Source organism: Diabrotica virgifera, chromosome 8, assembly GCF_917563875.1.
Source record: "Diabrotica virgifera virgifera chromosome 8, PGI_DIABVI_V3a".
NCBI lineage: Eukaryota > Metazoa > Arthropoda > Insecta > Coleoptera > Chrysomelidae > Diabrotica > Diabrotica virgifera.
The window spans coordinates 74,750,152-74,776,366 of NC_065450.1; the positions used below are offsets into that span (position 1 = coordinate 74,750,152).

The 26,215-nt window shown below is 32.4% G+C and overlaps 2 protein-coding genes and 1 long non-coding RNA gene across 4 annotated transcripts in view; all 3 read left to right on the forward strand.

The window, feature by feature from the left end:
• The window catches only part of LOC114340446 (facilitated trehalose transporter Tret1), a 29,862-nt gene extending 14,518 nt beyond the window's left edge, over window positions 1-15,344 (forward strand). For both annotated transcript variants that reach the window (XM_028291185.2, XM_028291183.2), the window contains exon 2: window positions 14,016-15,344. In XM_028291185.2, coding sequence (XP_028146986.1) covers window positions 14,016-15,322 — 1,307 coding nt within the window. In that variant the 3' untranslated portion in view covers window positions 15,323-15,344. The remainder of the gene's footprint in view (window positions 1-14,015) is intronic.
• LOC126889795 (uncharacterized) lies at window positions 1,363-2,584 on the forward strand. Its single transcript, XR_007700178.1, has 2 exons — window positions 1,363-1,737; window positions 2,401-2,584. It is a non-coding gene; the product is annotated as an uncharacterized LOC126889795 (long non-coding RNA).
• Window positions 15,345-20,737: 5,393 nt separating the features above from the next.
• On the forward strand, window positions 20,738-25,173 carry LOC126878427 (facilitated trehalose transporter Tret1-like). Its single transcript, XM_028291184.2, has 2 exons — window positions 20,738-20,982; window positions 23,845-25,173. Exons 1-2 carry the CDS (start codon window positions 20,898-20,900, stop codon window positions 25,167-25,169), a joined length of 1,410 nt encoding a protein of 469 aa, XP_028146985.2. The 5' UTR covers window positions 20,738-20,897; the 3' UTR covers window positions 25,170-25,173.
• Window positions 25,174-26,215: the final 1,042 nt, after the last annotated feature.

The following is a 26,215-nucleotide window of genomic DNA, read 5'->3' on the forward strand; positions in this document are numbered from 1 at the left end:
TTACCTATTCCTTTTTATTTCAAACTGTCAGCATTGTTTAGGAATGACTATTTAAAAAATTCTTTTATAAACAATGGTCTTTAGTTTTCACTGTTCTTAAATAACATTACATCGTTGTGACTGTATTGTGTGTCTTGTATTGTTCGCTTCCGTTTGCTTACGTTTGTGTTTGGTGTTTTTTTTTTAGTAATTTTAATGAGTAGGTACTGTGCATATTTATTAATATATTTCATGGTATTTCAATTCTAACGGAGTTTATCTGTAGGTATACCGTATTTTATTCATTTTTACCATATTCTCCGGCTATCTCGGATTTTCGATAACCGGATCGGCCGCGGTCCCGATTAATCCGAGTTATCGAGGTTCCACTGCATTACCATTTCATTAAACTCTCATGCAAAAATCAGACTGGTGTTTATCACCAATTGGGCATTTTAATGAGTGGACCACGAAGAACATGTCAAATGACAGATGACAGGAATCATGTTGGTTAGTAGTAGCAGTCTGATTTTTTGCATGGGAGTTTAATGAAAGGGTAACAAATCAATTGGATGTTCTGTCCGACAAAATACATGGGCCGTTTTCGTAATCTGACGTTCCAAATTTTTAAACTGTTCCACAATTTATTAAAACTTCCCCCTTTCCAGTGTTGCCGTACATGAAAGTTTGTCCGACTAGACACCGTTAAGCTTGCTATTTATCAACTTTTTTTTAGTACGCGGGATCCAGGTCTATAAATGTCACTACAGCTGTTTCAGCAGAGTGCCTTTTTCAAGTGATTTGTGAAGTATGTTACTATGGTAGGGGAGCTCAAGCGGGGTTTTTGCAGTTACTCGAGCGCGACAGATTATCATATGGGGAGAAACATGGTACCCCGCAGATGTATCTCTACACCGAGAGAACAATTTCTTTTCTCCTAAAACACCGATTTCTTTGAGCAATATTTCTTAAAAGTTAACATATCCTATTAACTTAAACATACCGGTTCACATACAAAGAAACGAGTTTTTTAAACACAACTCAATAGTTTCTTACAGATAATTTCTTCAATACTAAGAAATGCATTAATGGTTACATTTAATTTTCTTATCCTAAAGTTTTTATTTCTTAAATTGAAAACTACAAATATTTTGCAGTATAAGAAATATAATGTTAAGTTAATCCATATTTATATTTGTGAACAAGAAATTTTCTTGCAATCAAATAAATATTTTAAACCACAAGAAATAATCCTTCAGAAATACCCTCTGTAGTAACTGTGGTTATAAAATAAAAACTTTGTCATTAATGCCAAAATGTTATTTGCAAAGAGATTTTCTTCCACAAAAGAATTGCGCAGATTAACTATTTATGATTTAGTCGTCAGTGTTTGTCAAGATGGCGTGATATGTTCATGTTCATATAGATGGATGTTGGATTTATTGGTGTACTTTAAAAATTAACGAATATTTTGAAGGTACGTACATATATACGCATTAAATAAAAGTAAATTGAGTAATTTAAGACGTAATAATAATATTGTTGCGTATCCGAATGGTTAAAAAAGAAACAAAATAGTATCTTTTTAGGTATAATGATGGACGACTCTGAAATAAAGGAGCTTATTATTCTAACTGGGAAATATGCCACAATTTAAAGCTGGGACAGAATGATATAATATATAGCTTCAGAACAATGTTAAGAAAGGAGTTATTAACCAACTGCGGGGCCTTCCAGAAATGGTAGAACTTCATACATGTAAGTACCTTTTTAAAAATGTGTATACTTATGTATCAACTATAATAGGTTTCTTGAATGTATCGTCTTCTATAAAAATATACAATACAACGCTATATCAAACATGGCGGGTGCAACGCTGAGGATTTTTTCTGTTTTATTTGAGATAAAGAAATCAGTTAGTCTAAAAGAAATATATGTTTATGGTTAAGAAATGTTATTGCCGAAAACCGTGAATTAGTTAATATGTATTAAATGACTTAGATGTAAACTAATAATATTTTCCCGTAATAAAATTTCTTAATGATTAGGTTTGCTGTCTCTTTTAGATTATAAAAATTAAGAAAATTACATATTATTATGTCTGCTTCAATGTTTCACATTGGTTGTATTTTCCCTCTTGTTTTAGCTAAGCAATGTTTATTGTGTGACTTAATATTATACAGATAAATAATTAATATTTCATTAACAAAAAGAAAAAAAATAAACAAAGATGTGTAGGTTAAATAATGCCATGTTTGAACTAAATATGATTGATTATTATTAGTATTAATAGTTCTTATGTAGGGCCGTGTATTTGTTTTTTTTTTGTATTTCCTAAATTTGTCAAAATAAATATCTATATCTTTATAAAAAAAATTTTAAAAGTAAGTTTACTCTTTCTACATAACGATTTTGTTTTAGTGAATTGCTGATATACAAAGTGCTATTAACAAAAGAAGGAAAATTTGAGGAAGTTGGATTTGCCTCTCCATCCTTTTATTATTGTGTAGAAGCCAGTGGTTTAAGAGTGGAGAAAATATTTGTATGTAATAATAACGTTTTATATCTTGTTTTATTAATAAATAATGATTTTACCTTAACACAATGATTTATTTCGCCGTATGTAATATCACTTTATTTTCAAGAAATATTAACTTAACTCTAAACATACGTTTATCTCTGCGAAATATATTTCTTAACATTAAATAAATAAATTATTAATAGTAAAATAATAATATTCCTTACTAAGAAATATTATTGCTCAGAAAGAATAGTTTTCTAATGTGTAGAAAATATATTTTCCACCTACCTCTACCGAAAGTATACTTTTCCGGACCTGATTATAGGGAGCAAAGTTGTACTTTTTCTCCCTAGGGAGGAAAATATTTTTCCTCCCTAGGGAGGAAAAGTAAAAGTGACGTCATGGTATTTCATTCATGAAATATAACTTGTTGACGCCCTGTACAATATCTATTTTCTATTACGTAAGTATCTATACATTTTAACGTTTATTTAAAAACACTCTGTATTTTGCAGAATGGTAAAAAACAGTAAATTTTTATTCTGATTTAACAATGTTTACATTAATAATTTGACTTATATTTGACAGTTGACAGTTATATTGTACCTACTTGCTAGTTTTGGTTCTAATAAATTTTGTTGGTTAGTTACATAAATAAATTAAGTAAAAATGATAAAATGACTTGTTATTTGAGGAAGGTGGAAAAACCATATGTATAACATGGGAGTAAAGTGCCTTTTCCTCCCTTGAATGATTACTGCCCTCCGCTACGCGTCGGGCAGTAAACTTCATTCTCGGGAGGAAAAGAAGCACTTTCCTCCCTTGTTATACAAATAGCTATTTTATGACTAATAAAATTAATTAACATCAAGTGTAATTTCTTTCTGATAAATGGGTTTGAAGTTTGCCAGAAAGTGATAGTTCAATCATGTTTAAGATATATTTCTTTGGCTATAGTAGAATTTATTTGAAATATTTTAGAAAATTATATCTTACATACAAAGATATATTTCTTAGGCAATATGCCAAGTCGATCTTTCTTAAATATTAATAAAGTTTCTTTATGTCAAGAATTTTTTTCTCTCGGTGTACCATATATTGGCTCTTAACACAGGGACGTTCGTTACGGGGGGCCCGAAAAAAAATCTATCCCTAAAAATACTCGAAATTGTCAGATTAAGGTAAGGTAAGTTAAGTACATGCAAAAGAGTGTACATTTCAAAAATCTGATGATTTGAGCGGGGAGTAAGGAAATGGGTGAGTCAAAAATTTCACAAAAAAAAAGCGAATATCTCGCGAAATGAACGTCACATCGAAAAACTAAAAAAAAAGTCTTCAATATTTGTCAAAAATCTATCGAATGGTATTAAACATGACCCCCACGGAGAGGGGTGGGGGGTAAATTTAAAATTTCAAATACAAACCACGCGATATTCCGCAAAATGAACATCAGGTCGAAAAACTGCAAAATACACTTTCAAAATGTTTTTGAAAAATTTATCGAATGGTACCAAACACGATGTCCCACGGAGGTGGGGTGGGGGGTTACTTTAAAATCTTAAATGGGACCCCCAAATTTTTATTGCAGATTTGGATTCTTTACGTAAAAATAAGCAACTTTTATTTACATCTGTGGTTAAAATGTAGACAAATATACAACCTGTAAGACAATTATTATAAACTGCTCGTCAAAGTTAGGGATATAGAAAATTCTGCTGAATTTTCATAGTAGATTTTTTCGTAAACAGATTAACGGATTCAGCTAATTTTTTTTATTATTTTATATTTTTCTTTAGTATTTACACAGTTATGCAAAGGTTTACTCAAACTTTTTTTTTGTACTTATACGGGGTGGAAGAAAAGAAATGTTTTTCTTATGTTAAGTTTGAGATTTTGACATTTGACATTAAGTTTGACATTTTAAAGAGTAATACCGTCTAGTTTCTTTGTTATTAAAGATATCAGAGAAATTAAAAAAATAAAATATTTACAAAATATGAGACTATAACATAATATCGAGGTATACTCACCTTTGTGCCTTTTTCTCCCTACAAGGTGTCTCAAACTTTTGTTTCGGTTAAAACACATGTTAAATTACAAAACCGTCTATTTTTTTTGTTTGTAAAGATATTAGGGACATTCAAACAACAGCATGTTCAAAAACATAAGACTACAATATGGTTCTGATGTATACTCACATTTCTACCTCGTTCTCCCTACAGGGTGTCTTAAACTTAACATAAAAACATTTCTTTTCTTCCACCCGGTATAAGTACAAAACACAAGTTTGAGTAAACCTTTACACAACTGTGTAAATACTAAAGATAAATCTAAAATAGAAAAAATAGCGGAATCCGTCTATTCGCGAAAAAATCAACTATGAAAATCAGCATAATTTTCTATATCCCTAACTTTTGACGAGCAGTTTACTTAATTATCGAATAGAAATTAAATTATGGATGTTACAGCTGTTTTATTTTATAATTTAATTCTTAATAAACATTTTATAATTATCAATTAACCTATAAAGATTTAGCAAGCTTAGCAAAATACGTCGAATGAAGTAGGTCTGGTGTAAATCCGTGACTGCATAAATTAAACGTCAAATGTGACATTAGTTTGTAATAATTTATTTAAAATAGTTTAAATTCAAACTAATTAAGGAAGTGCATTAATTTTAAACGAAAACTTTTCGTTTATAAATTCGCAAAGTCTGTGTGTTATTGCGTCGCCGCTCCTGCCATACTTAGAGTAGATTTATCAATGGATTCTTATGTAGTTTTGTCTTCTGAATACAAATCTGAAAACGGCATTTCGATATCTCTAACCGTCTTCGAGATAATCGACCTCAAAATCTAAAATGTGACGTCACAATCCTTTTATTTTCCGCAGACACACTAAACGTCGGCTGAAATGGTTTATAGTAAGTAGGCTAGTTTTTTTAATCTGAATTTGTTAAGAAAAGCATAGGTTATTTACATTTGAGTTTGACATTTCGTGAATGTCGAACTAAATTTTAAATTAAGTATTAATAAAATATCAATGACATTTGATAGTGAATTTAATTATTATATAAAATAAATAAGATTTTCAAAAATACAATTTGAGTATATCTTGAAAGCAATAATTTACTAATAACTTTACAAAGGTTTATACGAGTATACGGCCTCCCGTTTAATGGGACTACCTAATGATAAATGGACTGTTCCATTTGTTATGAAATGAAAATTGTTATTATAGTCGGTTCGCTAAACTCAGACACAACTGGCTAGTGATTTTAGTAGGTAATTTTTTTGTTTTTTGCCAAATTTGCCGAAATTGGCAAAATTACTAATTATTTAGTAATTATTAACTATTTAGTAATTAGTTTTTTGTCGAATTGGCAAAATTACTGACTAAAATCACTAACCAGTTGTGTCTGAGTTTAGCGAACCGAATATATGAAATGTTGTTTGGAATAAAAAATTATGGTCTGATATGTGCAATTACATCCTTCTAATGGAAAAAAATATTTGAAGATTTTTCTCAAATTATGGATACCAACAACATTTTCATTTATAACTCTTTTATTTTTAATTTGACGAAGAAAAGTTATTCTTCATAAAAAGCTCTTCATGGTCTAATATTTATGATGCAACCATCATATATCAAATTTTATTAATTTTTTACGAGGTATATAAAAAATATGGATTTCGATCAAGAATAAATACCTTTATAATTCACAACTTTTAAATTAGAATGATATAATTGCACATTAAAACATAATTTTAATTCTGAACAAATTTTCATAATAGCAAATTTTCCATATTATGAATTAAAATACGTAAACAAACAAAGTTTTCGTTATGATAATGCTCTCATTTTCGGCTTGTTTTAGCTGATTTCTGTGTAATTTGTTTAGATATAAGGAATTTAAATTAATTAGTATTAATTAAACACAGTTTAAAATTTATAATTTATTGTTATATTAAATCTTCGATTGGAAATTATGATTTTTAGTTTCAGCAAAATATGTGGTAGTAGAAAAAGTATAGTGTGTAACACGTACAGAAAGGTAATTTCTCACTCGTTTGAATTGCGGCACTCTCTTGCGCTCGTACAGCAACTTTTCAAACTCGTGAGAAATTATTACCTTTCTGGACTATTGTTTCACAATATACTATTTCTGTATTTTAAAATACAGGGTGTCCCGAAAAGATTGGTCATAAATTATACCACAGATTCTGGGGTCAAAAATAGGTTGATTAAACCTCACTTACCTATATACAATAGTGCACACAAAAAAAGTTACAGCCCTTTGAAGTTACAAAATCAAAATCGATTTTTTTTAATATGTCGAAAACTCCTAGAGGTTTTTTATTGAAAATGGACATGAGGAATCTTTATCGTAGCAACATCTTAAAAAAAAATTATAGTGAAATTTGTGTACCCCATAAAAATTTTATCGGGGTTTTGTTCCCTTAAACCCCCCCAAACTTTTATGTACGTTCCAATTAAATTATTATTGTGGCACCATTAGTTAAACACAATATTTTTAAAACTTTTTTGCCTCTTAGTACTTTTTTGATAAGCCAGTGTTTATCGAGATATTTTGAATATTTGTCGAATCCACCACCTATTTGTATATGGTTAAGTATGATTATAGACACCTGTTAATAATCTGAAAATTTATTTATAACTTAAATTTTTTGGTATATTTTGAAAAAGAAGCCACATCTCGATAAAAGTTGACTTATCAAAAAAAGACTAAGAGACAAAAAAGTTTTAAAAACACTGTGTTTAACTAATGGTACCACAATAATAGTTTAATTGGAACGTACACAAACATTTGGGGGGTTTAAAGGAACAAAACCCCCATAATTTTTTTATGTAAATATAGTAAAAAAGTAGCCGCATCTCGATCAAAACTGGCTTATCGAAAAAATACTAAGAGGCAAAAAAGTTTTAAAAACGTTGTATTCAACTAATGGTACCACAATAATGAATTAATTGGAACGTACACAAAAGTTTGGGGGGGTTCAAGGGAACAAAATCCCCATAAATTTTTATGGGGTGGACAAATTTCACTATAATTTGGTTTTAAGGTGGGCCTGTCATAAGAATTATACATGCCGGTTTTCAATAAAAAATTTTTGAGAGTTTTCGATATATTGAAAAAAATCGATTTTCATTTTGTAACTTCAAAGGGCTGTAACTTTTTTTATGAGCACATTTGTACTAAGGTAAGTTAGGTTCAACCGAACTATTTTTGACCCCAGAATGTGTGGTATAATTTATGACCATTCTTTTCGGGACACCCTGTATAACACACACATAATTTTTTTATTGATGTGAATCCGCCTTAGATATATCGAAAGCGATATTTTGAACGGAGGAAGCCGAATGTAGCTTTTGAAAAATTAATGAGTCTTTTCTACGATACTTACACATAGCAACCATGTGTAAACATACCTACTAATTTGTTTATTAACCTAATAGGAGTAAAAACATAAATAGCTCATATCTTACATTTTGTATTAAAACAATTAGATACCTGTTGTAATTAGGTAACTGTAGGCAAACCAACTTATAAGTTGTAGAATAAAAATAAATTTGCGTGCATAGAAATTAAACTTTTGACTTGAACTATAGGTACTCATGTGCAAAAAAATCGATCGACTTAAAATTTTTTCTCATTTTTGATCTCTCGAATTTCCTAAGCCTCTTGTGCGATTTAAGTGAGTTTTTACCGTGTTATAGCCTTATTCATTAGTAATATCGCTGTAATCATATTGTTGTTAGACACGTAAACTGTCATCGTATACCGGGTGTACGAATCAAACTGTGTTTTCCTCGAAGTTCGCATCACCCTGTGGACTATTCTAGCATTTATAAAATACTGAAATTAAAACCCAACTTTAGCCTCAGGTTTTCTTAACATTCTCTTTTTAGATTCATTCGCTTATGTTGGATAATAAAAAAGTTAGTTACTTTAACAACTGGCCGTGCTCGTCATCAGTACAGGGTGTTTCTAAATAAGTGCGACAAACTTTAAGGGGTAATTTTATATGAGAAAATAATGACAGTTTGCTTTATACTCGTATGTCTGCAACCGCTTCGTTTTCGAGATACGGGATGTTCAATTTTTTTTTACAAACTGACAATTTATTTATTGCTTTAAAACCAGTTGAGATATGCAAATCATAATACATAGTGGGTTTTAAGACATAGTTATTGCACATTTTTTTACACACAACTAAGAATTTTGTATTCACCATTGGCGAGCATATGGGTAATATGATCGGTCAAAGTACCCGTGTGCGCGCCAATGGTGAATATTAAATTCTTAATTGTATGTCAAAAAATGTGCAATAACTACGTCTCAAAACCCACTAAATTTGAATTGCATACCTCAACTAGTTTTAAAGCAATAAATTAATCGTCAGTTTGTGAAAAAAATTGAACATCCCGTATCTCAGAAACGAAGCGCTTGCGGACATATCATTATAAAGCAAACTATCATTATTTTCTCATGTAAAATTACCCCTTAAAGTTTGTCACACTTATTTAGAAACACCCTGTACTGATGACGAACATGGTCAGTTGTTAAAGTACCTAACTTTTTTATTATCCAACATAAGCGAATGTATCTAAAACAGAATGTTAAGAAAACCTGAGGCTATAGTTGGGTTTAAATTTCAGTATTTTATTAATGGTAGAATAGCCCACAGGGTGATGCGAACTTTGAGAAAAAACACAGTTTGTTTCGTACACCCCGTATACAATGACAGTTTACTGTTTAGCAACAATATTATTACAGCAATATTGCTAATGAATAAGGCTATAACATGGTAAAAAATCACTTAAATCGGATAACAGGCTTAGAAAATTCGAGACATCAAATACGACCAAATTTTTAAGTGGACCGATTTTTTTGCACCTGAGTGTATATTTATTTCTGAAACTAATTACTTGCATCAAAAGGGGATAATATACTGTTTGATATATATTTTTGTTATTTAGCTTAATGCCTTGACAATTAACGGCCACTGGCAATGTTCTGTAGACTTCGCAATCAGTTAGTGTAATGTGTAGTGTGCGTCTTGAGTAAATGTCTTGTTACTTAGTAAAGTCGACTTCATTCTCTTTACAAACAGACGCTAATTGAATCCGGAAGTCTGCGGTCCCTTCGGTGAGTACAAGGAGAGAAATTATTTTTATGTATTCATTTTTAATAAATAAATATTTCCTACTCAGCTGGGATTCGAACTCACAACCCTTGGATTCAAAGATAGGCTCGTCTACCGGTGAGTCACAGAGGAGGTTAGGTTTCTATAAATTTAGGGAAGTAGGAAACGCTTTATTTGATTCGTGCTAACATCAAATCGCTATTGGTACTACAATATTTTGCTGTGTTCCTCACATAAGTCTTAAATATACCTACTATGATTGCACTAAGAGCTGGGGTAGGTGAAATTTGCTAATCATTTTAGGCACAATAAGAGTCTACAACTTAAATAGTAGAACCTAAAAGAAAACGTATAAGTAATGCCGCCACTTTTTAGTGGCACATGCGTCGATAGTGGCGCATCAAACTTTCCATTTATTATTGACGGGATAAATAAATTAAAGGGTACCGTCCCTCACTCCCAGAATTCAATTTTTTCATTTTATTAAGTTCTATGTCATTAAAAAATCTTGACTCATCAAAATTTTAATCCCTTTACCCTTCCTACACCAACTAAAACTTTATTTTTCGTTTTTTATTTTTTTAAGTAGGATTCAATCAAATTTAAAATTTCAAAAATTTACACACATAGTTGAGGATTTTACAAAGAATGTATATTTTTATGGACCCGTAGGCTGAATGTATACAGAGAGCACGTAACGGTTGGAATAAATTCATTTTCTCGAGAATGGACAATTTTGGAAAAAAATCCCGAAACAGGTCGATTTCTATTTTTAAATTGCGACTTTTTGTCATATATATCATACTAGTGACGTCACCCATTTGGGCGTGATGACGTCATCGATGATTTTTTTAAATAAGAATAGGGGTCGTGTTATAGCTCATTTGAAAGGTAATTCAATTCTCTATTCAGTAGTATAAACATTAACATAATTATTTATACAGGGTGTCCAAAACATTTTTTTTATTAAATTTATTGGCATAAAAAGAAGAATCTGTGTAATTTATTTATTTCAAAATACATTTTACTGCTATCATAAAACAGGAAAAAATGTTTATTTGACAAATAACTATTGTTTTTTACAAATTCAATATTAAAGCAGCCACCCAACTGCCACTTGACAATTTGAGCATTTAATTTAAGCGAAAAGCAATGTTTTTTTTTTCAAATAAACATTTTTTTCTATTTTCTGAGAGCAGTAAAATGTATTTTGAATTAAATAAATTACACATATTCTTCTTTTTATGTCAATAAATATAATTCAAAAAATAATTTTTTCGGCACCCTGTATAAATAATTATGTTAATGTTTATATTACTGAATAGATAATTGAATTACCTTTCAAATGAGCTATCACACGACCCCTATTCTCATTTAAAAAAATCATCGATGACGTCATCACGCCCAAATGGGTGACGTCACTAGTATGATATGTATGCCAAAAAGTCGTAATTTAAAATTAGAAATTGACCTGTTTCGGGATTTTTTTCCAAAATCGTCCATTTTCGAGAAAATGAATTTATTCCAACCTTTACGTGCTCACTGTATAACCTAAAAACATGTTTTATTTTTTTTTGGAGAAAGCGTATCAGTTTTTTTAACCCGGGAACAGTCACGCTATTTTCTGTCACGTAATCGGTCGCGCGTTAAATTTTGTCTAACATTACGAATTTAGACGCGAATTTACAACAAATCTTTATGTTATAGTATTTTTATTCACTTGTAATGTTAGAAATATTATTTATAACAATTACTAAAGCTAATTTTTTCTCACGAAAGCCATAAATTCCAAGAAAAGAAGAAGAAGAAAAAAAAGAGAATAAAAATAAAGCTACGCATTACTACACCCTTCCTCGAGGCACTTACGAGTGGAAAGTTATGTTGCAAAATTTTTCATTAAGTTATCACGAACAAGGATAAAATGTTAGATTTTTGAAGTTATACTTCTTTAGGCACGAGGGTGAATTTTTACATTCCCTGGCGCATGCGCACACCGACAGTATGGTATTAGTCGCTACGTCTTCTAAGTTATGTAGCGCAAATAAGGTGTGCGTGAACAGAATATATTATTAGTGTTTTTAGTAAATATATTTATTATAATTTTTATGTCTGTGGATTTGTCTTCCTCCTAATAAGTATTATTGAAAATGTTTATTTTCAATTAATGTGTCTGTCATCGTGATTGTAATTATGTCGTAGAAATGATCGACTGAATACAAAAGCGATGGTAGCTGATCAGTAGAGTGTTCGCCTAGGGACCGAGAGGTCCCCTGTTCGAATCCGGACAAAGTCATATCCTTTTTTCGTTTTTAAATTTTTGGTATTCTTTTTGTTCTTTCTAAAATTAGTTTAATATTTAAATACAATACAAAAAACTGTTTAAAGTAGATAGGTATATTGATTTCGTTGAAATCATAATATGAAGTTAGATTATATTACAATAGAAGTATAACTTCTTACGTGCGTACAAAGTACACACACATTCTTTTTTCTAAGGGCGCGACTGCTCGCGGGTTAATGATTGCAGGTCTATATTTTTATTTTGGATTTTTTATCAAACACTATAGTATATTAAGTATGGAGAACGGTAAGGGTTTTATACCGATCGAAGACAATTGTTTGGAGGAGGAGCGGAGCGACGACTCCAATTATTGTCTGAGATCGGTTACCCTTAACGTTCGACATGCTTATAACGTTTTTTGCACGATTGATACCATTATAAATTATAAAATTAAACATTTTCGTCATATTGACTAGTTTCATTCATTTTATCAAGATAGATACTTTGGTTGTTAGGTAGTAACTAGGGTGCATAACAACAATGGAGAATTGAGTTTTTATTTAGTTGTCTATAATTTTAAGTACAATTTTGATTATTATAAATTAAAATATGAGCGAAAGTGAATTTGAAGAAATTGAACAGGCTTGGGAAGAAGGGTGTTCGGCAATTTTTCCCGAAAAATCCAAAATCCGTTATCAAAATACCTACCAAAGTTTTAAAAAATGGTGCGAAAGCAAGAATTTAAGAATCGAAGAAAAGACTCTATTGGCATATTTCGTTCAAAGACATATGCAGTTGAAAGCTCCTGGAAGCCTCTGGGCAGAATATTCAATGATTAAATCCACCGTTTTTCTTTATGATGGCATTGATATTTCCAAGTTTTCAACTTTGATCGCGTATTTGAAGAGAAAAAATGTTGGCTATAGGCCTAAGAAGTTTCAATATTAATAAATAATTCGTTAGTTTTCTTTATTCTTTCAAAAAATAAATTAAAATTAAGAGATTTTTTAACTCGACGGTAAGTGAATTACTTACCGTCGAGTTGGAGTACTTACCCTCGAGTTGGATTACTTACCGTCGAGTTGCTAGTAAATGTCACCTACTGACGTAAAATCTGTCACGGTAAACAGTCAAAAATGATCAATCGTGCAAAAAAATTATTTTCAGATTTTTCCATAAGGTTCGTCACTTTAAAAAAATCTGAAAATATCTGTTTTTAGGGGGTATTTGGAAATTTTCCCTTCAAAATACACCAAATCAATGTTTTTTTATATGTTATAATGTAAATTGAAGTAACTGAGTCCTCTAGAAGAACATTAAAAAATAGCACAAACACGTTCAAACCCCCTAAAAAATAGTTTTTTGGATTTTTGAAGTTGGCTGACATTACAGAAAAATCTTAAAAAATTTATAAAGATAGTGTTTGATAAAATATACAAAATAAACAAAAATTAGACCTGCAGCCATTTTCAAAAATAAATTATAGGTACGTTTTTCCCAAAACAAATAATTTTTTTGAGGTTGTGTACATTCAACCTACAGGTCTATAAAAATAGATATGTTTTATAAAAGTCTCAATTATGCGTGTAAATTTTTTGAAATTATAAAATTAATTGCATCATATCTAAAAAAAAAAAATCAAAAATGAAGTTTTTGATTTGGGTTAATATTTCGCTGAGTCTAATTTTTTAATCACATAGAACTTTGAAAGTGAAAAAAATTTAATTCTGGCAGCGAGGGAGGGTACACTTTAATTTATTTATCTCGTCCATAAGTGGAAAGTTTGATGTGCCACTGTCGACGCACGTGTCCCCACTAAAAAGTGTGCTCATCGTTTTTCTTTTAGCTTCTACTATTTAAGTTAAGAACTCTTATCGTGCCTAAAATGATTAGAAAATTTCGCCTATTCCGCCTGTTAGTTTATATTGATTCCCCTAATGTTAGAACAATACAATTTAGGTCAAATCACATGCCGACTGGACCATAATTTTAGTTTTAGGTTATTTAGTTCTAATTTGTGTAATTTGACAACCTTCTTGTCTAAATAAAAATGGTTTTTTTGTAGGATCATTTGTTGCATTTACCAGTGGACTGCTCTATGCTTGGCCTTCACCTTTTTTACTTAAGATTACTCAAGACAAGGTACATTACAACATATCTGAAAATGAAGCCTCCTATTTTACTATCGTACACGCAGCTGGAATGCTAACATTACCCATTTTATTGGTGTCAATTGCGCAAATCATTGGCAGAAAAACTCTTCTTAACTTATCTACTATTCCTTATATTACAAGCTTTGTTTTAAAAGCTGTATGTACAAATATATGGTTACTGTATTTGGCGAGGTTTCTTGCAGGAGCTGGAGACGCGATAGTGTTTGCTGCCCTTCCTGTCTACATAGGAGAGATCGCGACACCTAAAATACGAGGAATATGGGGAAACTCTTTTATAATTGCTGTCTTTCTAGGACAATGTGGAATGAACATTATTGGAAGTTATTGCAATGTACAAGTGACATCTTATATTGGTCTAGCAATACCAGTCATATTTTTAATAATTTTTAGTTTTATGCCTGAATCTCCGTATTATTTAATAATGCGAAACAGACAGGAAGAAGCAAAATCTAGTTTAAGGTGGTTGAGATGTAAGGAAGACGTAGAATCTGAATTTGAGAATATGAAGTCTTCTGTTGAAAAGCAAGAAAGTGGTTCCTGGGGAGATCTTCTAAGAATCAAAGCCAACAGGAAAGCATTAACTGCTGGTGTATTCCTGAGAATATCACAACTACTTACAGGTGTTTATGTGTTTGCAGCATACACCCAATTTATTTTTGCTAAAGCAGGAGGGAATATAAGTCCTCAAATGTCAGCTATAATCTATACAGGGGTCACTGTTATTATGTATTCCTGTGCAGCATATTTATCCAATAAAATGGGAAGAAGACAAGCGTATATGATATCAATATTCCTGGCAGGACTTGTAGTTTTATCGGAAGCTACATATTTTTACTTAGATACCGTACATCCAGAAATCAACTTGGAATCCTATAAGTGGTATCCTTTAGTGGGCATGATTCTTTTTGTAGTAGTTTCCTCATTTGGAGTTGGAATTATACCAACATTAATGTTGGGTGAGCTGTTTGCAACCAGTATTAAACCTAAAGGTATTAGTGTACTGACTTGTACATTTGCAGCCAGTATAATGATAACAAATAACATCTTCTATTACTTAAATTCTGCTACTGGTCTGTATGGACCTTTTTACCTGTTTGGTTTTTGTAATATTGTGTTTACTTTTATTGCATACTTCGTTGTACCTGAAACTAAAGGAAAGACTCTAGATGAAATTCAACAGTTTTTAAATGATATGTAAAATAAAGATTATTTTTATAATAGGTCTTGTTTTATTTTAGCATGATTAGAACGATCTGATTCTGAATAGAAACAGACTGTTTGACTTGTACACACTTCTATATAAATCAAAACGGGAACGGGTGTATTTTTCAAAGACAGATAGTGTGTAAATAAATTTATTAAAATCAGCTAAGTACTTTCAGCATCTTTAATGCCATCATCAGAGCTATCCTATAACAAGACTAAGTTGAGAAATCTTATTCATAAAAAAATATAAAGTGAAACTTACGTCTTATAATTGTAACTACCTCAAATGAAGAGAAAACTTTGAACAAACACATTCAAATATTAAAAATTAACCCAGGGATCTAACCACTGGTCAGGGCAAAAACCCTTAAATGTATAAAATAATCACATTTAATGTGTTTTAAAAAATGGCTACCATTTTTCCAATCAACAGCTGTTACTGACAATATGCAAAGACGACAGGATGTGGACGGAAACAAAAGGTCCTAGCGGCATCTATGTTATTAAAATTAATTAAAAATTTGAAAATGACTAAGTGTTGTCATATTATGTAGGTTAAATTGGTTTGAAATTAGGAGTTAATATGAAATTAAGTTAAATTTAAATAACAATCGTTAAATTTAAAGTAAAAAGTTATATGTGAAAATTATCAAAATTATCAAAGTATTATTAAATCATTAAAAAACAAAACAAAACAGTCAGCTCTGACCAAATATAGAAGTGAGATAGATGAAAAAACCCAAGGAGATGTACCGTTGGACAAACTGATAGTTCCAAAGCTGTTTCTTATTATTATTAAATTAAGCCAAATTGAAAATATTTACTTATTTGTAATCAATGAAAGATTACAAATACAGATCTTTCATTGATTACAAATAAGTAAATATTTTCGATTTGGCTTAATTTAATAATAATATCGTTCTTAAAGAAACAGCTTTGGAACTCTCAGCTTGTCCAACGGTACATCTCCTTGGGTTTTTTCATCTATATCACTTCTATATTTGGTCAGAACTGACCGTTTTGTTTTGTTTTTTAATAGTTTAATAACACTTTGATAATTTTGATAATTTTCACATTTAACTTTTTACTTTAAACTTAACGATTGTTATTTAAATTTAACTTAATTTCATATTAACTGCTAACTTCAAACCAATTTAACCTACATAATATGACAACTTAGTCATTTTCAAATTTTTAATTAATTTTAATAACATAGATGCCGCTAGGAACTTTTGTTTCCGTCCGCATCCTGTCGTCTTTGCATATTGTCAGTAACAGCTGTTGATTGTAAAAATGGTAGCCATTTTTTAAAACACATTAAATGTGATTATTTTATACATTTTAGGGTTTTTGCCCTGACCAGTGGTTAAATCTCTGGGTTAATTTTTAATATTAGAATGTGTTTGTTCAAAGTTTTCTCTTCATTTGAGGTAGTTACAATTATAAGACGTAAGTTTCACTTTATAATTTTTTATGAATAAGATTTTTCAACTTAGTCTTTTTATAGGATAGCTCTGATGATGGTATTAAAGATGCTGAAAGCACTTAGCTGATTTTAATAAATTTATTTACACACTATCAGTCTTTGAAAACATACACCAGTTCCCGTTTTGATTGATCTGATTCTTCTTACCGTGCCCATCCATTCCAGATGTTGGCGATCAGCATGGCAATTCTTTGCTTGTAACTATTCAGGGGAGTCCGGTTGAAGACGTATTGAACCGTTTTCTCAGGTTCGGAAGACACACTATTCTTCTTCTCCCCTCTCCTTTCCAAATACTTTGCCATGAAGAATAAGTTGTAACAAGCCATATATGTGTTTATTTTTATTTATCATAACATGGCCAAGATATTCTAATTTGCGCTCTTTGATTGTGTTAATGATATCATATTTCTCTCCCATTGTACGTAGGAAATCCATATTTGTCACAAGATCCTCCAATGAAATTATTGAGATGTGCCTGTAATTCTAACACCACATCTTGAACACCTCGAGCTTTCATGAAGAAGCTTCAGAAATTGACCAAGCCTCTATTCCATACATTAACGTAGAAAACACATGGCTTTTGATATTACAGATTTTAGTACCAAGTAGTAAATCGTAAATTCTAAACAGAAACTTCATCTTCACCAACATTATTAGAATCATAACTGTGTTTTTTCTTACTGTGCCTATCCATTCCCGATGTTATAGCAAGCACAATGGCCATCCTTTGCTTGCAGCAGAAGAGTCCGCTTGTAGACGTATTGAACCCATCTGTCAGGTTTTGAAGACAAGGTATTTTTTCTCTCCCCTTCTTTTTCTCCTGCTTCTTCTTCTTCTTCTTCTTCTTCTTTTGGCATCATATCCCTGGATGGGTCTTTACCTGTCTGGCTATGTCCTTCCATTCAGATCTCTCTTGGGCCCTTCTTCTCCATTGTCTTATATTCATGGTTTTCAGGTGGTCTTCTACGTCATCCAACCACCTCGTCCTAGGCCTTCCTTTCTTCCGCCTTCCTACCGGCTTCCGCTGTAACATCTTCTTTGTCGTTTTTATGTCTTCTTGTCGCTGAACATGTCCCAGCCATGACAGTCTTTGACTTTTCACAAATTTTACAATGTCATACCCTTCATTCAGTTCATTAACTTCGTCGTTTCTCCTGATTCTCCATGTACCGTCTTCCTCTTGGACCGGGCAATATACTTTTCTCAGTATCTTTCTCTCGAATGTCCTGAGTTGGGCTTCATCCTTTTCGTCATTACCCAGGTTTCACAAATATAGGTTACTACGGGTCTAATCAAAGTTCTGTAGATAGTCATTTTGGTTCTTTAGTCTAAAAATTTCGATGTCACCAATCTTTTATTAGCATAATATGTACGATTTCCACTGGAAATACGTGCATTAATTTCGCTACTTACGGAATTCTTCTGATTTATTTCTGTGCCCAGATATATGAAGGCATCCACACGTTCAATATTATAGTTGTCTATTGTTAAATTATTTTCAATCTCAGGTGTTCTTTTGATAGTCATGTACTTAGTTTTTGTTTTATTTATTTTAAGCCCTCTTTTTGGAGCTTCAGGATCAATTTCCTTGAACGTCTCTATTAGTCGTGTCTTGCTTCTACTAATAATGGCGACATCGTCTGCGTATGCAGTAATTTGTATTTTGTACTGTTTTGGTGTTTATATGGCCGGTTATATTGGTTTTTCTGAAGAGTGCTTTTAAACCCTGCAACGTCATTTTTATGAGGCTGCTATATTTTTTGGTATACCTAGATTTCGGAGGTCGTCCAGCATTTTGTCTCTTTTCACAGTATCAAAAGCTTGTTTAAAGTCTATATGCATTATATAGTTCTATGTCGTATTCATAAGCTTTCTCTTGTATTGTTCTAAGTAAGAATATGTTGTCTGTAGTGGCTCTATTTGGTCTGAATCCATTTTGATAATCACCAATTATATTTTCGGAGTATTCTGACAATCTGGTGTAGATAATGCCAGAAAGGATTTTCTATATTACATTTAGAAATGTAATTCTGGCATTCCCTCTTATCTCCTTTTTTATGTATTGGCGGTATAAGACCAACTGCCACTCATCCGGCATTTGCTTCTTGGCCCATACCAACTTTATCAGGTAATGGATTCTTCTCCAGAGTTCGGGTCCTCCATATTTCAACAATTCTGCCGAAACTCCATCTGTTCCTGGCGCTTTACTGTTTTTTAGTTTCTTTATTATTTGAACTATTTCTTCAGAACTCGGATTTTCAATGTGCTGCTCCGCCGTAAAATATATTGTCTCGTTCTGATCATTTCCATTGTCTGCATTTAGGTTTTCCTCAAAGTATTCTTTCCATCTCATTATAATTTTTTGTTTCTCTGTTAGTAGTTCTTCGTCCTTGTCTTTGCAAATTGTCAATTATGGTCTAAATGACTGTGTGCTTTCTTTTATTCTTTTATAGAATTTTCTGCTCTCGTGTCTGTTATTATGTTCTAGGATTTCTTGTACTTGTTTTTCCAAAGCCTCTCTTTTTTCTTCTGCATATTCTGGTCGCTTGTATTTTCTGTTCGTTATAAATTTCTCTGCTATTTCTTGTGTTTCTTTGAAGTTGGTTAAGCCTAGCTTGCCTTTGTAACTCTACCGCAGTTCTGCATTCATCATCATACCATTCCGCATTTCTTTGCCCTTTGGCTATTCCGACAGTTTCCTCTGCAGATTCAGTTATTATTGTTTTTCTCCCCTCTCCTTTCCAAATACTTTGACCTAGAGAACAAGTTGAAACAAGCCATACCTCTGTTTATTTCTCATAACATGACCAAGATGTTCTAATTTACGCTCTTTAGTTGTGTTAATAATATCCTTGCCCATTGTACGTACGACAGAAGATATTACCGGTACATCGGGAATACTGAAAAATACAAATGGGAAAAGAAAATAAACAGTTTCTGTGAAAAATGTGAACTAAAGATAAATATAAAAAAGACCAAATATTTGTTAATAACAAAAAAAAAACAAATATAAAAACAAACATACATTTGTACCACGAGAAAGGGTTGAAAAATATAAATATCTGGCAACATGAATTTCAGACAATAATGATCAAACAACAGAAATAAGGGCACACGATAGAAATAACAAGAAATCCGTTTGTAAAAATGAAAACAATTATCTGCAATAAAGACCTTAGATTAAATGGACTTGAAAGCTGGACATTGAAGCAAGAACACACAAATCTACAGTCCTTTGAAATGTAGTGTTACAGAAGAATTCTTAGAAAAGCATGGACACAGAAGAAAACTAACACGGAAGTATTGCAAGAAGTGGATAAAGAATACGAAATAATAAACACAATAAAAATAAGAAATGTCGTTCTGAAACTATTTCCTTGTGGCATTTTTATGATTAACTATTTAGATGGGAAATAAGTCACAATTAAATTGAAAAAATAATTTTATTAACGTTTCGCCAAATCGGGTCTCGTTGTCAAAATACAAAAAAAATTTAAAAAATAAGAAAGTTACAATATCTGGGGCACGTAATGAGGGGACAGCGATATGAAATGCTAAGACTTATAATACAGGGAAAGATAACTGAAGGAAGGCATATAAGAAGAAGAAGAGTGCCCCAGTTAAAGAATTTAAGGGACTGGTTTAAATGCAGTTATGTAGAACTCTTCAGAGCAGCAGTAGATATAGTAAATATAGTGATGATGATATCCAAACTCCGACTGGCAGACGGCACTTAAAAAATAAGAGCTATACTTTTAGCTTTTCCTTCAATGTATAAAACTTCTTGGAACACATTGTATATCTGGTAAAAACTTAATCTATTCATAATCATTGGGAAATGCACTAATGTCTTATCAAATCAACTTATATACTAAGCTAATGTTATCAAAAAACGAAATCCAGATCGTGTTTGATACTCAAACTAAACTAAACAATTAAATCTATGTAATTGTGACTGTAAAGATAAAAGATTGTAACTTATGTAATTGTTGAATATCAGTCAAACAAAATAATATGTTAACAAAATAACATAATAATATTTAATGCAGTATGTAGATGATAAGTTTTAAAAATATATATTATGAAGTCAAAATCTGTTATTACCAATCTAAAGACCAAGGAACCTAAAGAAAATGAGTTGTTTCAAATATTCGTTATGCTTGTTGGTAAGTAAATCATTGTTAAGTTAATTTTGTGGCTAACTCCATTTTCTTATTAATTGGAAAAGGTACTTAATTACTAATCTGCAACCTCTTCTACCTTAGGTATAGATTTAATGATTTTTCGTAATGGTTTTCTATCTTTTGTTTTTTTTTTGTCTTGACTGAGACCAGCTCAGAATTATTCTGTTTATTGCGTTGGCTCTTTCTTGGTTCCACGTCCTCCATTGCGTTGGAGATAGGAGTATCCTTCTCCTATGCGAGTTGCTTCCACTACAGCTAGAGAGTCCCATCTACCCTGAAAATCAAGAGTTGCCAACACCGCCACCTTCGCCGTACCGAAAGTATCCTTCGTCGCCTTGGATGCCGTTCTGAACTTCATCCGTGACCCTGAATAAAGGACCCTTAGCAGGTGCTAGCTTCCTGGGTCAAGAAACTCCGGGAATCTGCGGAGGGCAAGGATTGATTCACTTTACCTGATATAACTATCCAATGGAATCCAAGGGACTCCAAAGCAGTTCCTACCCGCTAACCGTTTGTTTTTTTGAACAAACTTCATTAAAAAAAAAATAATGATAAAGTTACTTACTCGATATTACACAATCTTGAGCTAGTTCATAATTAAATAATATTTGATATTATTCAATATTTATTAATCTTTCTGATACATATATAACAATCTTAATTTCTCTCATCACACCACACTGATGAAAAGGTTAGTTGGTGGTAATTATTCTGCACTGTACTTCACGAATTGAGCCGCCACCGTGTTTCGAAGGGCACGCAACGCCGTCAGTCCGTGCTACGCAAGCAAGCAGCAAGCAATTTGATTCAACCCGACCTGTGGGAGATGTCCACAATATTGAAAAAGTACATTCGGGTGTAACAATTCATTGGGGCGAGGTGTTTTGACCCGAGTAAAAACAGGGATCACCCCACCTCGCTCCAATGTCCCAGGCAATCCCTTTCCCCCTATAGCACGCTGATGCGCGATGGGGGCACAACTATCGTAGCCAAATGCTCTTCACAATGGAATCCTGGGTAATAAGATTCCATGTGGTACCCTAATCGAATGCAAAAAACTAGGCCAGCGTGAAGCGCTCTATGCCTTTATCTTCTTAATTACTTATCCGCGCAACTAAAATTGCTTGCTTCGGCCCCAAGTCATTGTACCAAGCCCCACTGAGCTCAGTCCATCGGCTTGGAACTCAAGAATTTTGTGATTTTTTTGTTTTTTATGATTTTTTTGGTGGCTTACGCCTTTTTTAGATATTTTTTATATTTGTCTTACCTTAAGGTGATCGTGGTATTGGACCTACGTTTGTGTTACGTTTTTCTTCGGCACTTGTTGTTTTCGAGCTACGAACCGTTCACTGTTATCACTTATTTTTCTTGTCTTATCCCACTTTACACTATTTGTTGTTTAGGACGTTTGTGCTTCCACCGGTGGAAAGCGTCGTACTTTAGCATCTCTCGCAGTATTGGGCTTGGATGGTGCTCCAGTTCTGCAAATTTTTCCCTGACCTTGTCTGTCATCATCTCCGTGACTCTAACTTGCTGTAATTCTCTGAAGAGGAATCGTTCGGCTACGTATTTTGGGACTTTGGCTGCTTCTCTTAGGCTGTTGTTGTGGACCGCCTTTATCTTTTTTTTGTTGTATCACACACGTGTCCCCATGCGAGAGATGCGTACGTTAGTATCGGAAGTATTATACTATTTATAAGCCTTATTTTAGTTTTCAGTCTTAGTTTACTTTTCTTTCCTGTGAGTCCTCTTAATATTGCTCTTGCCATGTTGGTTTTTTGGACTGTGGCTTCTACGTGTTTCTTGAAGGTTAATCCTTTGTCCATGATGACTCCTAGGTATTTGGCTTCGTCTTTCCACTCGATGGGGGTGCTCTGCACCGTCAGTTGTTCTTCTGGCTGTTGTCTACCTTTCTTGTGTAATACCGCTTGCGTTTTCTCGGAGTTGATGGCTATCTTCCACTTTATACTCCATTCCTCGATGTCTTCTAACGCTGTTTGCAGGTTGGTCACTGCTATGTCTACGTTTCTGTGTTTGGCCGCTTTCGCTCTGTCATCTGCGTGTCCGTGCTACGTTTGAAGTTGTTGATATTCATGCCAGGGGCGCTTACGCTTCAGGTAACAGTAGACCTTTGCTAGGTTACACGAACTAACTTACTTTAGTAAATCATAATGTAAATAACAGTTTAATTATGTACTTGCACTGGAGTTTTATTGATTTTGAATTTTCTTTATCATGCTTTCTTTTAATTTGTTTTAACTATCTTACTATCATCGCAAATCGTACAATTTTTTGACTATTAAGAGGAAAGGAACATTTTGACGTCTGTCAAAATTTTCAATGTATTTAAATATAATCATTTTTTTCGAATCCTGAGAAAACTAATAAATATTTTTGAAAAATTTAAACGCAGAATGAAAGATTCCTTTATTACCGAGGGCCGAAAGTCCCTCATAATGAATAAAAAGTTTCTTTTGAATGAGATATTTGAAATTTAAAATCACAATAAATTCTCTCTAAGTTTTTCACACCTATAACTTATTAAAATAAACATAGAAGTTTTCAGTGACTTTCGGCCCTCGGTAATAACGTAATCTTTCATTTTGCGTTTAAATTTTTCAAAAATACTTATTAGTTTTCTCAGAATTCGAAAAAAATGAATCACTTTTAAATAGCATTGAAGCCGAAAGTTCGTACCCATCCTCTTAATCACGATTCATTATGATTATATGTAGATCTAGTAGATATGGAAGAAAGGTCTTAAATTTTAAATATATCTTATATTTTAAAAAATTTCTTGAATATTTTACAGTTTATATATTTATAAGCATTTATTATTTTTAGGATCACTTGGGGGATTAACATGTGGAATGTTTGTAGCCTGGCCATCACCATTCTTACTGAAAATAGTAGAAGATAAAATAAACTACGATATAACCGAACAACAAGCCTCATTCTTTGCAGTATTCAGTATTGTAGGAGTGGTGGTTCTCACACCCTTATTTATACCTCTGGTCAATCGCATCGGAACAAAAAAAGCCATCATCTTGTCATCAATACCGTACATCGCAGTCTGGTTAATCAAAGCTTATGTTACTAACTTGTATGGACTGTATGGTGCTAGGTTATTGGTTGGTTGTGCTGATGCACTAGTATTATCTTGTCTTCCTGTATACATTGGAGAAATAGCAACCCCTAAAATAAGAGGTCTTTGGGGCAATGCCTTCATCTGCTCTCTATTTACTGGTCAGTGTTTAGTCAACATTCTAGGCGCTTACCTTAGTGTAAAAACTACTTCTTTAATTTCTGTGTTTATTCCGGTTTTGCTGCTGGCGATCTTTCCTTTTATGCCAAACTCTCCATATTTCTGCATAGCTAAAGGTAGACATGAAGAAGCAAAACAAAACCTTAGAAGACTTAGACAAAAGACCGACATTGAAGAAGAGTTTAAAGCTATTGAAGCAGCAGTTCAACGTCAGCTGTCTGAGTCAGGATCATGGAAAGACTTATTCGCCATAAGAACAAACAGGAAAGCTCTATTTGCAGCATTTTTCTTAAGGAATTCTCAACTATGGGGTGGTATGATGACGTTTGCTGCATACACTCAATTTATATTTATAAAATCTGGTACTAACGTTGATCCTAAGATATCTGCTATAATTTATACAGCAGTAAGTTGTATTAGCCATACGTGTTCCTCCTTATTGTCAAACAAATTGGGCAGAAGAAGAGCATTTATGTTTTCTACATTCCTGGCAGCTATAGTGTTAAGTTTTGAAGCAGCATTTTTTTTAATAAGCGATTATTATACAGACGTGAATCTAGAATCAATTCAATGGTTTCCATTGGTAGGTTTGGTACTATACCTACTATTTTGTTCGTTTGGCTTAGGAACTGTGCCGCCTTTAATGTTAGGGGAACTTTTTTCAGCGAGTGTCAAGACAAAGGCAGTTGCTATAGTTACATCAAGTTTTGGTCTCACTGGTATTACAGTTAATAATATTTTTTATTATCTTTTTACATACACAGGATTATTTGGCCCATTTCTTCTATTTGCTGCCTTTAATTTCCTGGCTTCTTTGGCATCGTTCTGGATTGTTCCGGAGACCAAGGGGAAAACTTTAGAAGAAATACAACAAATGTTGAAAAATAAAAAAAATTATAAATAAAAAATCGTTTTTTAATGTTAAAAAATAAGAGAAAAGAATGAAGCAAGTTTGAAAATAAAAAAAAAGAATATGTGTCCTTATGCACGCACGCAAGAAGTTACACTTCTTTGGCGGCATTAAAATTAGTTTTAAATTTTTTTTTAAATAAAGAAAAAAATATTTATTAGATAATAATGGATTGTATCGGATAAGGAAAGACAGCTTTAGATTAAATTCGATTCGGAGCCACCACCATCGGCTGACATATGTTTCTGCTTTTTAGTGTCTTCAGAGCCGCCTGTGGTGTATCCCGAAGACGCTGGAAAGTAGAAACCTTGGTCAGCCGATGGTGGTGGCCCCAAATCGAATTAAATCTAAAGCTGCATTTCCTTATTTTATTGACGACGCGTAAGAAAACAACAACAGGTGGACGAGAAACATCCCATTTAGCACACAACGTCCGATGGACGTCCATGTAACGTATATTTAAAGTCCCAACGTCAATGGACCAAAACTGGACGTACTATGTACGTACATTACGCGACGTCCATTGGACGTTTGATTTCAACGTACATTGGACATCCATTTGTGGTCCATGGAGATTTTACACAAAACGCGATTATTATTATGAGTAATTATTAGCTTCTTGTTTTAATCAAAGCAATATTATTAATAGCTTCCAATAAATGTAGTAACATATTTTTTCATCTTCGAATTAAAACACACTGAACCACTAAAATTATTTTAATTAAACCTATATAATAATATTGGACGACGATACAATGATCGTAAACTATTTCAGTATAACAGAGCTACATCGGTAATTATAGACCTTACAAGAATTATACACTACCAGTTTAAATTTTAAATGTGCATTTGTAACTGTTAAGTTTCCCGCCTTGCAATATTTGTCCGCCATCGAATGTCGTTTTAGTTACCATGTTACCAACTGGCCCGGCGCGACGTATCTTCATGACTTCATCTTCATGTCATGCTCCTAAACTAAACAATTTTTCTATGTGCATGCTGCTGCATACGCCGCCATTAAATGACTTTCGTTTTTATTA